At 63.7% G+C, this 11,665-nt stretch overlaps 1 protein-coding gene across 1 annotated transcript; it reads left to right on the forward strand.

The window, feature by feature from the left end:
* The first annotated feature begins 595 nt into the window (after positions 1–595).
* Osgin1 (oxidative stress induced growth inhibitor 1) lies at positions 596–10,198 on the forward strand. Its single transcript, XM_046434274.2, has 6 exons — positions 596–745; positions 4,418–4,520; positions 5,348–5,484; positions 6,645–6,836; positions 6,989–7,080; positions 8,936–10,198. The coding sequence occupies exons 2-6, from the start codon at positions 4,454–4,456 to the stop codon at positions 9,882–9,884; spliced, it is 1,437 nt and encodes a 478-aa protein (XP_046290230.1). The 5' UTR covers positions 596–745; positions 4,418–4,453; the 3' UTR covers positions 9,885–10,198.
* Positions 10,199–11,665: the final 1,467 nt, after the last annotated feature.

Genomic DNA, 11,665 nt, shown 5'->3' on the forward strand with positions numbered 1-11,665 from the left:
GCTGAATGCGAAGCCCAAGCTGTGTGCAAGCCTCCTGCAGGCACGGGAGCCGGGAGCCGGCGCACAGAGGCACCTCCCGGTGCAGGGAAGTAAGAGCAGACAGCGTGCCCCACTCTCTCGGCCCGTTTTTCGGGTGGGGAAACTGAGGCTCAGTCTTAAGGCAGCTTGTCCAGAGCCGGGAAGCGGCAGATCTGGGGTCCTAGCAGGACAAGCTGGCCCGGGGACGCTGGGGCCTGCAGTGGGGTCCAGGTGGAGGGAGGGACCTGGGGTGTATTCTCCTATTAAAGGGGCGATGGGTTTGAGTGAACTCAGCCGAGCTGTCTGCGGCTCCCTTGGAAACAGCCAGGTTGGTTCCTCCAGGGGTCAAGGTCCTTCCTTCAGGACTGAGTCTCAGAGAGCAGTCCTGGCTGATGGGATGGCCTGGGGGAGGGCCACCCACTGCCCCCTGGCGGATGGCCCAGCAGGGGCCCTTTAAGCCGGCCCAGGGGCAAGTTCATTCACCCCGGGGGCCCTGCTGACTCACGCTTATGAAAGTGGTTTTCCTGGCCCCGCCCACCTCCCGGACCGCCTCCTCCCGCCCCCTCCCGCCCGGTGAAATACCCTCGCTTCCCCCTGGCCTCACACAGCCTCTGGGAGCCCAGAGTGGTAGTGGGCCTGCCGCTTCTTGGGTGAACACCGTGAGCCCAGCCCTCCACGTGTCTGTCCAGGCCGGGCTCCCCCGTTCCCCTCCACCCACTACCGTCAGGTGAGTGGCCTGGGCGAGGCTTGGGGTGGACCGTCCTGGTGCAGGGGGCAGGGGTGGCCAGCCTCAAGGGAGCCAGGCAGAGGAGTTCCCAGGGGGCCCAGAGCAGAGGCCCAGTGTGATTCTGCCCCCCAGGGGGCCCCCTGGCTCCTCCTGGCCATGCCCATGGCCAGGTACCTGGCCCCCAGCCCAACAGCTGCCAGGGTCCCAGCCCACTCCCGCCATCCCAGCCCATCACTGCTCTTGGCAAGGAAGAGGCGTGGCCAGCTGGGCTCCCTGCCGAGTCCGGGCCAGGCGGGGTGCAGCCCTGGGGTCCCCACCTCTGCCGGTCAGGTGGGGTAGAGCCGTGGGAGTCCCGGGGACTTGGCTTCTCACTGAGGTGACGGCGGGAGAGGGGATGGGCCCAAGAGAGGCGTTCCGCTGGCGGGGTGAGGGCTCCGGTAACTGAGCACAGGTAGCACTTGGGGGACAGTGTACCTCCTCATCCTCACCCCCAGGATCTCATGTCACTTGATCTTGATGTCACTATTACCTGCGGCTTTGCTGAAGAGGGGGCTCGTCCTCACTTGGACAGGCGTCAAGGGGCAGAACTAGACGTGTGTGTGGGCATTCCTGGTGACCTGGGCAGCCCGCCTCCTCCGGCCTCAGTTCCTTGCTCTGTGGGGTGGGGCTGAGGAAACCCAGCTCGCGGGTGTTGTCAAAGTCAAAGGGGCCAAGGGCCACCAGAGGACCCCCAAAATGCAGCCACACCGGGTCCCAGAGTCCCGTACCCTGGGCAGTCCTCCTTGCCTCAGAGGTACCAGCGCTGCAAACAGAAACATGGTTTGAAGGCACAACTATTTCCATTTCTCTTATACCTATTTGCTTTTTGTGAAATTTAAATAATCAACTTTTAGTGTTCACTTTTTCCATCCAAATCTGCCATCTTTAGTCAGAGGGACAAGGATAGTATTAAAAATGGATCCTTCCAACTCCACAACCAGGCAGCACAAAAGGGGCTGGGACAGTTGACACCTGAAGGTCCCTTGTCAGCCTGCAGCACGCAGCTGTGCAAGGGTGTGAGTGAGGGCTTTGCACCGCTCCGGACTTTGGGACATCCTGTATCACCCTGAACAGGAAGTGACCTCTGGGTCCAGCCCCTGGGTGGTGACCTCATGTGTGTGGCATCTAGAAGCTTCTGTTCAGGGCCTGCCAGTTCTGGGAGGGAACTCTGAACAAGGAGTCAAAACCCTGGCAGTAATCAGCGCCTCTGCCCCTGCGAAGGGAGAGGAGGGAAGCAGTTCTGCTGTCCAGGAAGCAGTTCCACTGTCCTGCATGAATGGGGACTCCTGCCAGCGCCTGCCTGCGGAGCACAGAATCCCAAAGAAGTGGGGGGTGGGCTGGGGGCACAGGCTGGCGCATGCATCTGGGGGCTCCGAAGCCCTGGAGGAGCGGCTTCACCTCCTGAGCCTGCTTCCTCTTCTGAGAAGGGAGTTAAAGGGGGTGAGGTGTAGGAAGCGCTCTCTCGGGACCCGCGCTGCCCTGTTGCTGGTGCTCGGGGACAGGGAAGACAGGCGTGAGGAACCCCAGGGCCATTAGCAGAGGCCCCGAGCGAGGGGGAGCCTGCCCTCTGGGAACTGCAGCCCAGGTCTCCAGGGCTCTGGACACACCTGGTGCTGGTGGCTGGAGAGAAACTGTCCCTCAGAGCAGAAATCTGGGAGCTGCGACAGCCCAGCACTGAGCGTCCCTCCCTGCAACAGGCACTGGGCAGAGCCTCAGGGCAACAGGGACAGAGAGCACCTGCCAGACTGAGGGGTCTCTGGCAAGAGCCAGCCCGCTGCGGGGAACACCCAGAGGCTGTGGATCGGCAGCCTGGCTCAAATCCAGCTGCGGCACCCTCCTCTCACAAACTGTAATGGGCCACGAGAAGCTCCCCGGGCCTCAGTTTCCCCATCTGTAACATGGGCGTGATTGTAAGAGTACCTGACCACACTCTAAACAGAGACTCAGTCGGGGCTGGGCCTGCCTGGCACGAGCGCCCGGGGTTCCAGCCCCAGAGGCGCACTCACAAGGTCCAATCCGTGAACGTATACGGGGTGGGGGCAGGCTCTGCGCCCCACCAACTCCATGCGGTATAGAAATGCTAGTTGTTTGTAATCATCACCGTCACCATCACCATCTTCTCCCTGTGCTGGAGACAGCACAGGGCCTCTGTATGGAAAAGGCCACCTTTCTTCTGTCCTGGGAGAGGCAAGAGGTCTCAGATTCTGGGGACACAGGGCCTACCTGGACCGGACAGGGAGGCTCTCTGGGCCCAAACCCAGCTGAGACCAAGCCCATTCTCAGGGACGGAGAGCCCCGAACCCATGGCCAGCTACTGGCATGTCCTCTTGCCTGCAAGGCCCACTGCTCAGGCTGCCCAGGGCACAGAGAGCTGTCACTTAGTGCAAGCTCACTGCACACTGTAGAGAACGGTGGGGTCAGGTGCTGTCACCAGGGGATGATGCCCAGCTCCTCTGCAGGTCAGCTTGCCCGTGGACATGGGTGTTCCTACGTGCTGCCCCTAACTGTGCTCTGTGGGCTGGGAAGGGTTTACATGGGGCATGTGGGTTGCCTGCTCTTCCTGACCAGAGAAGTCACCCAAACACCCGGATTTCTGCCTCCTTTGAAAGGGCTCTGCAGGCCCAGGCCCCACCACTCTGGGTGGCCCTGGCCCTGCACCTGTCCCCACTCTTCACCCGACAGTGTGCAAGCCAAGTGTCCATCAGCCTGGCAGGCATCCTCCAGGGAGGGCCCAGGGGCCTGGTGCCACAGGCAGAGCCGCGGTGCCAGTTAGCGCTGGGTTTGAAAGCCAAGTCCACGGAGCGGCTTCTGCCACGGTGCCGAGCCCCACTGCACACCTGCGCGATGGGTTAATAACAGTGCTATCGGTCCCATGAGCGGGATGTGGAAAAGGGGAAATGCGTGGGACGCCAAATGCCCACTTCCCTCACCCAGCGTGGCTTAGCCTCGTGGGCCTCTGGACGGCAGGGGTCTGGGCAGGCTGGGTGAGGCTGAGGCTGCAGCCGCTGCCCACTGGTCTGGGGGACTTGGGGCAGATGGTCTGAAGCCCCTGGGGCCCTGCAGCTCTCAGAACTGCTGTGAGTGGACACAGGACCAGCAGGGGGCGCTGCTGCTCCAGCGACCCACCTTCTCCAGCCACACTACTCCAGGGCCCTGGCGGTAAGCCCCAGTGCACGCCTACCCAGGGCCTAAGCAGGCGCTCCGGTACCTTATCCTGCCGTTCCTCCAGGGCCCTGGGGTAGGGACTCTGGATCCCATTTTACAGATGGGAGACTGGGGCTCAGCAACGTCTCGGACAGGCTCACTGTCACCAGCTAGGAAGCAACTCCCCAAAGCTGGTGACTCCGAATCCCACTGGGCTACACTGAGAGCCTGGGAGGCCAGGTGGGGTGTTGGGGTGGCAGCACCGCAGGGCTGGGCCTCGGGACGAGACACGAGGCTGAGCGGGGAGAGTAGGTGGGCCTCGGAGAGAGGCAGCTGCGGGGTGGCCAGCCAGTGGACCAGGGCCTGTCCTGCACCTGTGGGTGAGGAGGGAGGGGAGAAGGGGAGTCGCCTCGTGAGGGGCCACCTCGTAGCTGAGAAGGGCCTGGACCCCAGCCTGACCACCAGGGGGCCCCTCCTCTCTGCCTGCAGGCCGGCTGCCAGCCTCCAGCGCCCCCTGCCCCAGCCATGAGCTCTTCAAGGGGGGACCACTTCAGCGCCAGCAGCTTGGAGCCCCTCCCTGTCATCATCATTGGTGAGTGTCACCTCAGGCAGGGCGGGCACGCCCAGGGCCGCGGGTCTGACCTCCTGACTGTGGTTGTCTCGAAGCCACCAAGTGCGTGTGGCAAGCTGCGGGGCACCATATAGACCCCTCCCTGTGCCCTTCCTCTACGGGCGGCTGGGACCCACAGACCGTGCAACTATGGGGGCGGCCGAAACCTGTGCTGGCCCCTGTGACGGCCTTGCGTCTGGCACTGTCCTAGGTGCCCACACAGGGACACAGAGCCCTGGCACTTGGTTCCTATGACAGGGGATGGAGATGAGGTTGAAGTAGGGGGATGTCCGCAACCCCCAGGTTCCCGACAGCATTCTGCAGTCGGCCGATTAGAAGAGGCCGGGAGAGACTGGGGGGGGGGGGAGGCTGGGCCTGATTAAAGCCCGGGGAAGATGCCAAGAGCATCCATTCAGATCAGAGGGCCCCACCTGGGGTCTGTGCCCCTCCTCAGGCCACCCCTGCAAGCTCACCCCCAGGGCGAGTAGCCGTCAGTGAGTGTGGTGTTCACTCCTGATTGACCAGACGGTTGCTCTACTTCTCAGCGACCTCAGAAGCTCACGCTTCTCACAGGTTCCCTGATTGTTCTTGGACTGGGTTTGAATCACAACCTATCTACTTGTAAGCTGTGTAACCACAGGGAAGTTACCTACCCTCTCTGTGCCCCAAGTAGAAAATGAGAAACAGGACGGCATTTCCGTCGCTAAAGTCAGTGCCCGGTGGCAGCAGTGTTCAAAGCTGTGGGTATAATACCTGGTACACGTCAGTGACTGCTCGGCTGCTCTCGCTGACCCACCCTGTGTCCACAGGCAACGGCCCCTCAGGCATCTGCTTGTCCTACCTGCTCTCAGGCCACATCCCCTACGTGAGACCAGGTGCAGTCCACCCACACCCGCTGCTGCAGAGGAAGCTGGCCGAGGCTCCGGGGGTCTCCATCCTGGACCAGGTGGGCCAGGCTCATGCGGCCAGGGCTGGGGGGCACACGGTCTCAGGAGGACACCGCAGCTTTCCCAAGGAAAACCCAAGTGTATGTGTGGGGAAGCGAGACCAGCTGCAGACACGGTGTCCATCATGGCAGAGAAGTCAGGGACATCTGCCAGACCCACAGAGGCCACGTGAGCTGTCTGACCACACGCTAGACCGGGGCCCTCAAACAGGACATCTTGCTCCCCTGGGAATGCTCGGCAGTGTCTGTGACTAGCCTCGTTGTCACAGCGGGGTGAGGCCAGAGACGCTGTGACACGTTCTAATGCTCAGTTCAGCCACAGAGAACTAGGACCCACCCCATGTCCAGCTGGGTCCCACTCTCCCTCCCTCACCCCTCCCTCCCCCCTGCACCTGCCCCCTTCAGGGAGGCTGCCCTCCTCCACACCTCTCCAGGCAGCCTCCACCCTCCAGGCCTCTCCCACCCCAACTTGGAGTGGAGGACAGAAGTGTGACCCAGCTGAGCAGGGTCAAGGTGTTTCAAAGTGCCCTCTCCAGGACACTAGTCCGGTAGAACTAGCCGGGCCCAGAGGTGCACACCTGTAATTCCAACGACTTGGGAGGCTGAAGCAAGAGGCTCACAAGTTCCAGGCCAGCTTCTGCAACTTGGCAGTACCCTCCCTCAAAAAATAAAAAGGGCTGGGGACGCAGCTTAGAGGTGGAGTGCCCCTGGGTTCAACCCCTGGAACTTCCAAATCGATCAGTCAATCAGTCACCAATTCCTTGATGTCATTCATGTGTAGAGAAGATGGTCTCACTCCAGGAAACCCGAGACACTGGGTTTGGCAATATTAACAGGCCACTGTCCACTGTGGGACTTTTCATTTAGGGGCAGCATCTCCCAGGATTACCTGACCGGGTCTCAGGGTAGGAACCCAGGACCAGGCAACTGCTCGAGTACCCCCTAAGATTCCCGCTCAGCCCGTGCTCCCGGGCCTTTGGCTCCTGGAGAAACCCTATAGTGAGAGTCCCCAACAGTCCCCGCCGCAGACGTCTCCATAAGACCACGTCCCCCAGCCTCAGGGAGGTGGCCCAGCCCAGTCCCACTTTCCTCCCGGCCTGAGGCTCTGGGGAGAGGCCCTGCCTTGCCCCAGCAACCCCCTGACTTGCACCCCTTCCCAGGACCTGGACTACCTCTCCGAAGGCCTCGAAGGCCGCTGCCAGAGTCCCGTGGCTCTGCTCTTCGATGCCCTCCTGCGCCCAGACACAGACTTTGGGGGCAACCTGGAATCCGTCCTCACCTGGAGGCAGGAGAAGCAGAGAGCCATCCCCCACGTGGTCCTGGGCCGGAACCTCCCCGGCGGGGCCTGGCATGTGAGTGGCCGGGGGCGGGCTGAGCTGCTGCGGGTCTGGGGCCACTCCCTCCCTGTCCTCCCCACTTCTCGTCCCCTTCCCCCACATCTCTCTCCTCCTCCCCAGTGGGTCGGCCTGGCGAGGCCTGGGCCTAAAGACCTCTCTCCACACAGTCCATGGAAGGCTCCATGGTGACCCTGAGCCAAGGCCAGTGGATGGGGCTTCCTGACCTGCAGGTCAAGGACTGGCTGCAGAAGAAGCGCAGGTAGGCAGCCCGCAGTGCCCGGGGAGGGGGGGGGGACCCGAGGCCAGGAGCAGGGAAGGGGTGGCAGAGACCCCAAAAAGAGGAGTGGGTAGTGGGTCTGGGCTCCCCGACCCCCTGTGTCCTATGCCCTGATGGAAGACCCCCGACCTGCCTCCCGATCCACGTCCCATGGCAGCCGGCCTCGAGGGTGCCCTGGCCCTGCCCTCACTTCTGCCCCTCCTCACCTAGCCCAGCCTGGAACCCCAGGTCAGCTGTAGGAGAGACTCTTCCTAAATGACAGCCTTTAAAGCATCACCACCCCACAGGCTGTTTAAATGGAGAACAGGGAACCCCAGTCCCACCCCTCCACCAGCACTGTCCCACCTGGGGTCTCTCCCCCCATCTGGTTTCCTGCTCCATCTTGACCACCACCACCCTCCCGCCACCCTGGCGCAGCAGGGGAATCATGGAACAAACACGTCCCACGGGGTGGGGTCCGCCCTGCAGGTGGGGCTGCCACCTCTCCCCAGGCTGCGGGGGGCATCTCCTGCCCAGCAGGCCTGGTGGCATGGACTCCACCGTGCAGGTTCAGGAGGACAGTAGTGAGGTGGAGTGAGCTTCAGGCTCACCTGCAGACACGCCCTTTAGGTCCCACTTTTGAAGTCAGCCTCGTGTGGTGAGAATTCCACAGGGAGGACTCAGTGGCGCAGCGCCCCTCACAAGGAGCCCGTGGAACACTTACGGGCACAGGGCCTTGTGCTTCAGGGTCAGAGTGAAGCCCTCAACCTGCTCGCCCCTCCCTAGTCGCACTGCCACATGGCCACCAACACACGGCCTGCCACGGAGCGTTAACTCTGTCCAGTGTGCTGCCAAAGCCCCACTTAGAGCAACCTCGGACAGGTCTCCGTCACAGAGAAGAGGGCGAGAGGGAGCCACAGAAGTCAATCCCAGACTTCAAGTCTCAGGGGCAGCCAGGCGGGCTGGGCTGGCTCCGTGGCCTGGGGGATGGTCAGTCCCTGCCACAATGGTGGCACTTAGCCATTCAGATCCAGGTTCAGATCATCCTCAGCCAGAGGTCCATGAGCTGGGTAGATGACGCCACCTAAAGCCAGGCAGCAGGTACACAAAGCCAGGGGCCACGCTTGCCCCACAGCCTCTGCTCCAGGAAAGGGGACAGACGAGGCTACAGGAGCAACGAAAATGTAAAACTGCCCTGGCTCTGGTGGCCGCGGCTGTCCTCCAGAGGGGTGTGTAAGTCGCTTTTAAACTGAGACAGCCTCCCCAGGGGACCGCCCAGCTCACCCAGCACAGGCTGCACAGGTCGCAGCAGCCCCAGCAGAGCCCTCCCCAGAGCCCCTGCATCCAGGGGCAACCCGCTCCTGGCCGCCAGCTGTGCAGAGCCGCCTGCCTGCCCCTGAGCTTCGAGGTGCCGGGGTCGAAGCACATTTCCAGGGAACACTGTCAACCCTTGGGGTCCTGATGGAGGCCAGCCGGTTGGCTCTAGGCTCTTGGTTTATCAGGGCCCCTGTCTCCTCGGCAACCCCATGAAGCAGGTCCTGTGGCTACGGTCACTCTTGTTTCACGAGGGGACACTGAGGCACAGGTGTTTCTGGCACAGTAAGCAGCAGCAGAGCCAGCACCAGGACCCAGGCAGCTGGCTCTGGAGGCCCCAGCCCCACCAGGTGCCCCTGCAGCTCCGCCTCACAGAAGGGGACACTGAGGCTTCCCGAGGCTAAACCGCCCTGCCCAGCCCTACGGGGGCTGAGTGGCACAGCCGCTGCCCAGCTCCAGGGCCTGACACCACCATGCTGGTCACGCCCTGCCCACCCTGGACGGCAGTCCCTGCTCTGACACCTGCCCCCATGTCCTCCCACAGGGGTCTTCGCAACAGCCGAGCTACAGCTGGGGACATTGCCCGCTACTACAGGGACTATGTGGTCAAGAAGGGGCTGAGCCGCAACTTCATTTCTGGTGCTGTGGTCACGAATGTGCAGTGGGGGGCTCCTGAGCCCAGCGGCTCCGGGGCCCAGGGCCCGAGCCCCCTCTTCCAGGTGAGCGGCTTCCTGACCACCAAGGACCGGAGCCGGCAGCCCTTCTCGCTGTGGACTCACAACGTGGTCCTGGCCACGGGCACGTTTGACAGCCCGGCCCGGCTGGGCATCCCCGGGGAGGCCCTGCCCTTTGTGCATCACGACCTGTCAGCCCTGGAGGCGGCCACGCGGCAGGGAGCCGTGACCCCAGCCTCGGACCCGGTCCTCATCGTGGGCGCGGGGCTGTCCGCCGCCGACGCCGTGCTCTTTGCCCGCCACTACAACATCCCCGTGGTCCACGCCTTCCGGCGGCCGGTGGACGACCCTGGCCTGGTGTTCAACCAGCTGCCCAAGATGCTGTACCCCGAGTACCACAAGGTGCACCAGATGATGCGCGAGCAGTCCTTCCTGTCGCCCAGCCCCTACCAGGGCTACCGCAGCCTCCCGGAGCACCGGCCCCTGCTCTTCAAGGAGGACAGCCAGGCCGTGTTCCAGGACGCGCAGGGCGGCCAGCAGGTGTTCGGGGTCTCGCTGGTGCTGGTCCTCATCGGCTCGCACCCTGACCTCTCCTTCCTCCCTGGGGCGGGCGCTGACCTTGCCATGGACCCCAAGCAGCCGCTGAGCGCCAAGAGGAACCCCATCGACGTGGACCCCTTCACCTACCAGAGCACCCGCCAGGAGGGCCTGTACGCAGTGGGACCACTGGCCGGGGACAACTTTGTGCGGTTTGTGCAGGGCGGGGCCCTGGCGGTGGCCAGCTCCCTGCTAAGGAAGGAGACGAGGAAGCCACCCTAGTGCCACCTGAGTCCTGGCACCCAGGCCCTGAGGAGGAGGGACATCCCCACAGCCTTGCCGGCAGCAGGGCCCACTGAAGACGCAGCGCCAGGGCCTCTCCTGGCCGGAGACAGAAGGGCCGGGAGGAGCTGGCCGTACCTGCTGCCCACGTGCAGACCAAGGCCCGAGGCAGGAGCGGTGGCCACAGGCCAGAGTAGGCCTGGGCCCGGGACCTGGTGTGAGCTGGGCTCACGAGGGCCAGCTGAACACCCAGACGGGAAGAGTGCAGGTCCTGTTCCTTCCAGAGTCACAAATAAAACCAGTGTCTGCCTCCACTCCCACACCCAAGTCTCTGTGCCTGGGGGCGGGGTAACCAGGGTTGCCTATGGCTGGGGGTGGGGCGAGGCAGCTGAGCAGGCCTGCAGAGGGCAGGCACAGGGGGTGTGCTCTGGGAGGGAAGGACAGGGACCCCCTGTCACCCCTGCAGCTGGCCACCCCTCCCCCTGTCTGTTCCAGTCACAGTTCCTTCCAGCCACTCATGCTCACCTTACTCTATTTGCTCCTGCCTACCTGCCACAGAGCCTTTGCACAGGCTCCTATCTAGCCAGAGGCAACTTCCCTCCTCCTTTAAATCTCTCAGAATAAGAATCAACTTGCTCTAGGGGCTGTGGTTGTGGCTCAGCAGTGGAGCGCCCTGGGTTCAATTCCCAGCACCACATAAAAATAAAGATATTGTGTCCAACTACAACTAAAAGAGAGAGAAAAAAAAAAGAATCACTTGCTCCAGTGTGGCAGTGGCACAGGTCCCTAATCCCACACCTGGGGGGCTACAGCAGAACAGCAAGTTCACCATGCTAGCTAGCCTTGGCAAGACCCTTTCTCAAGACAGAAAAAGCCAAAAGGCTGGGGATGCTGTGCAGAAGTAGGGCACCTCTGGGTTCGAGCCCAGTACCAGGCCTTAGGAAGGCTCTCTGACAGGATGGGCCTGGCCACGGTCAGGACAAACCCTGCTCTCGGCCTGAGCAGACCTTTTTCATTCTCGCTTATCTGTGGGATCCAAGAGCTGCTCCACACTTGGATGTGAGCTCCAGGCGGCCAAGCACGGGGTCTCCCTTGTCCACTACTAGAACCCAGTGCCCAGCATCCGGCCTGGCACCTAGTGGGTTCTCCCTAACTGATCCTTAGATGGGCAGAGAGACGACGCATGGACCGAACCGGGAGGAAGGCGTTTGGGGCCGAGGCTGATGGGGCTCGATGTCGCACAGGGCAGGTCTGGGGCCGCACCAGCAGCCAAGTGTGGGCGGCGCGGGGGTGCAGGGGAGCCCGGGCGCGTGGGCGCCGATTCCTGGAGTGGAGCCGGCAGAGGGCGCTCCGGGCTCGATGGACACCGCGCTCCGGCCCCTGCGGCGGCGCCACTGGGGGGGACCTTACGGGGGCCAGCGGGACACTTTCGGGGGTCAGACTCAGGGACGCCCCGCCCGCAGCCAGGTCCCCCTCAACCCCGTGCCACAGGGCAGTCCCTCCGCGGCGGGCCGGGGTCCGGTCGTCAGGCCCCGCGCCCCGGAGGGCAGCCCCCTGCCGCTGCGCGCGCGTGGGGGCGGCGGCCGCGGGGCACGTGGCTCGGGGTCCGGGCGGGGCGCCCCCGCCCGTCCCCCGGCGCCGGCCATCCCCGTGGTATCCGCGGCCGCCGGGCCGGCGGGAGGCGGGGCGGCGCGGGCGGGCGGCGCCGCGAGGGTCGCGTGGGGGCGGCGCGGCCGGGAGGGGGTCGGCGGGCTTCCGGGCGGCGGCGGCGGCGCGGCGCG

This window comes from Marmota monax, unplaced genomic scaffold (genome assembly GCF_021218885.2).
Source record: "Marmota monax isolate L192 unplaced genomic scaffold, Marmota_monax_Labrador192_F-V1.1 WCK01_AAM20220418_F8-fsc00024, whole genome shotgun sequence".
In the NCBI taxonomy this organism is placed as follows: domain Eukaryota; kingdom Metazoa; phylum Chordata; class Mammalia; order Rodentia; family Sciuridae; genus Marmota; species Marmota monax.

Coding starts and splice junctions, on each gene's coding strand:
- Osgin1 (XM_046434274.2), top strand. CDS start 4,454: ATGAGCTCTTCAAGGGGGGACCACTTCAGCGCCAGCAGCTTGGAGCCC. Junction 5,485..6,644: donor GGGTCTCCATCCTGGACCAG/GTGGGCCAGGCT, acceptor ACCCCTTCCCAG/GACCTGGACTACCTCTCCGA. Junction 7,081..8,935: donor TGGCTGCAGAAGAAGCGCAG/GTAGGCAGCCCG, acceptor GTCCTCCCACAG/GGGTCTTCGCAACAGCCGAG.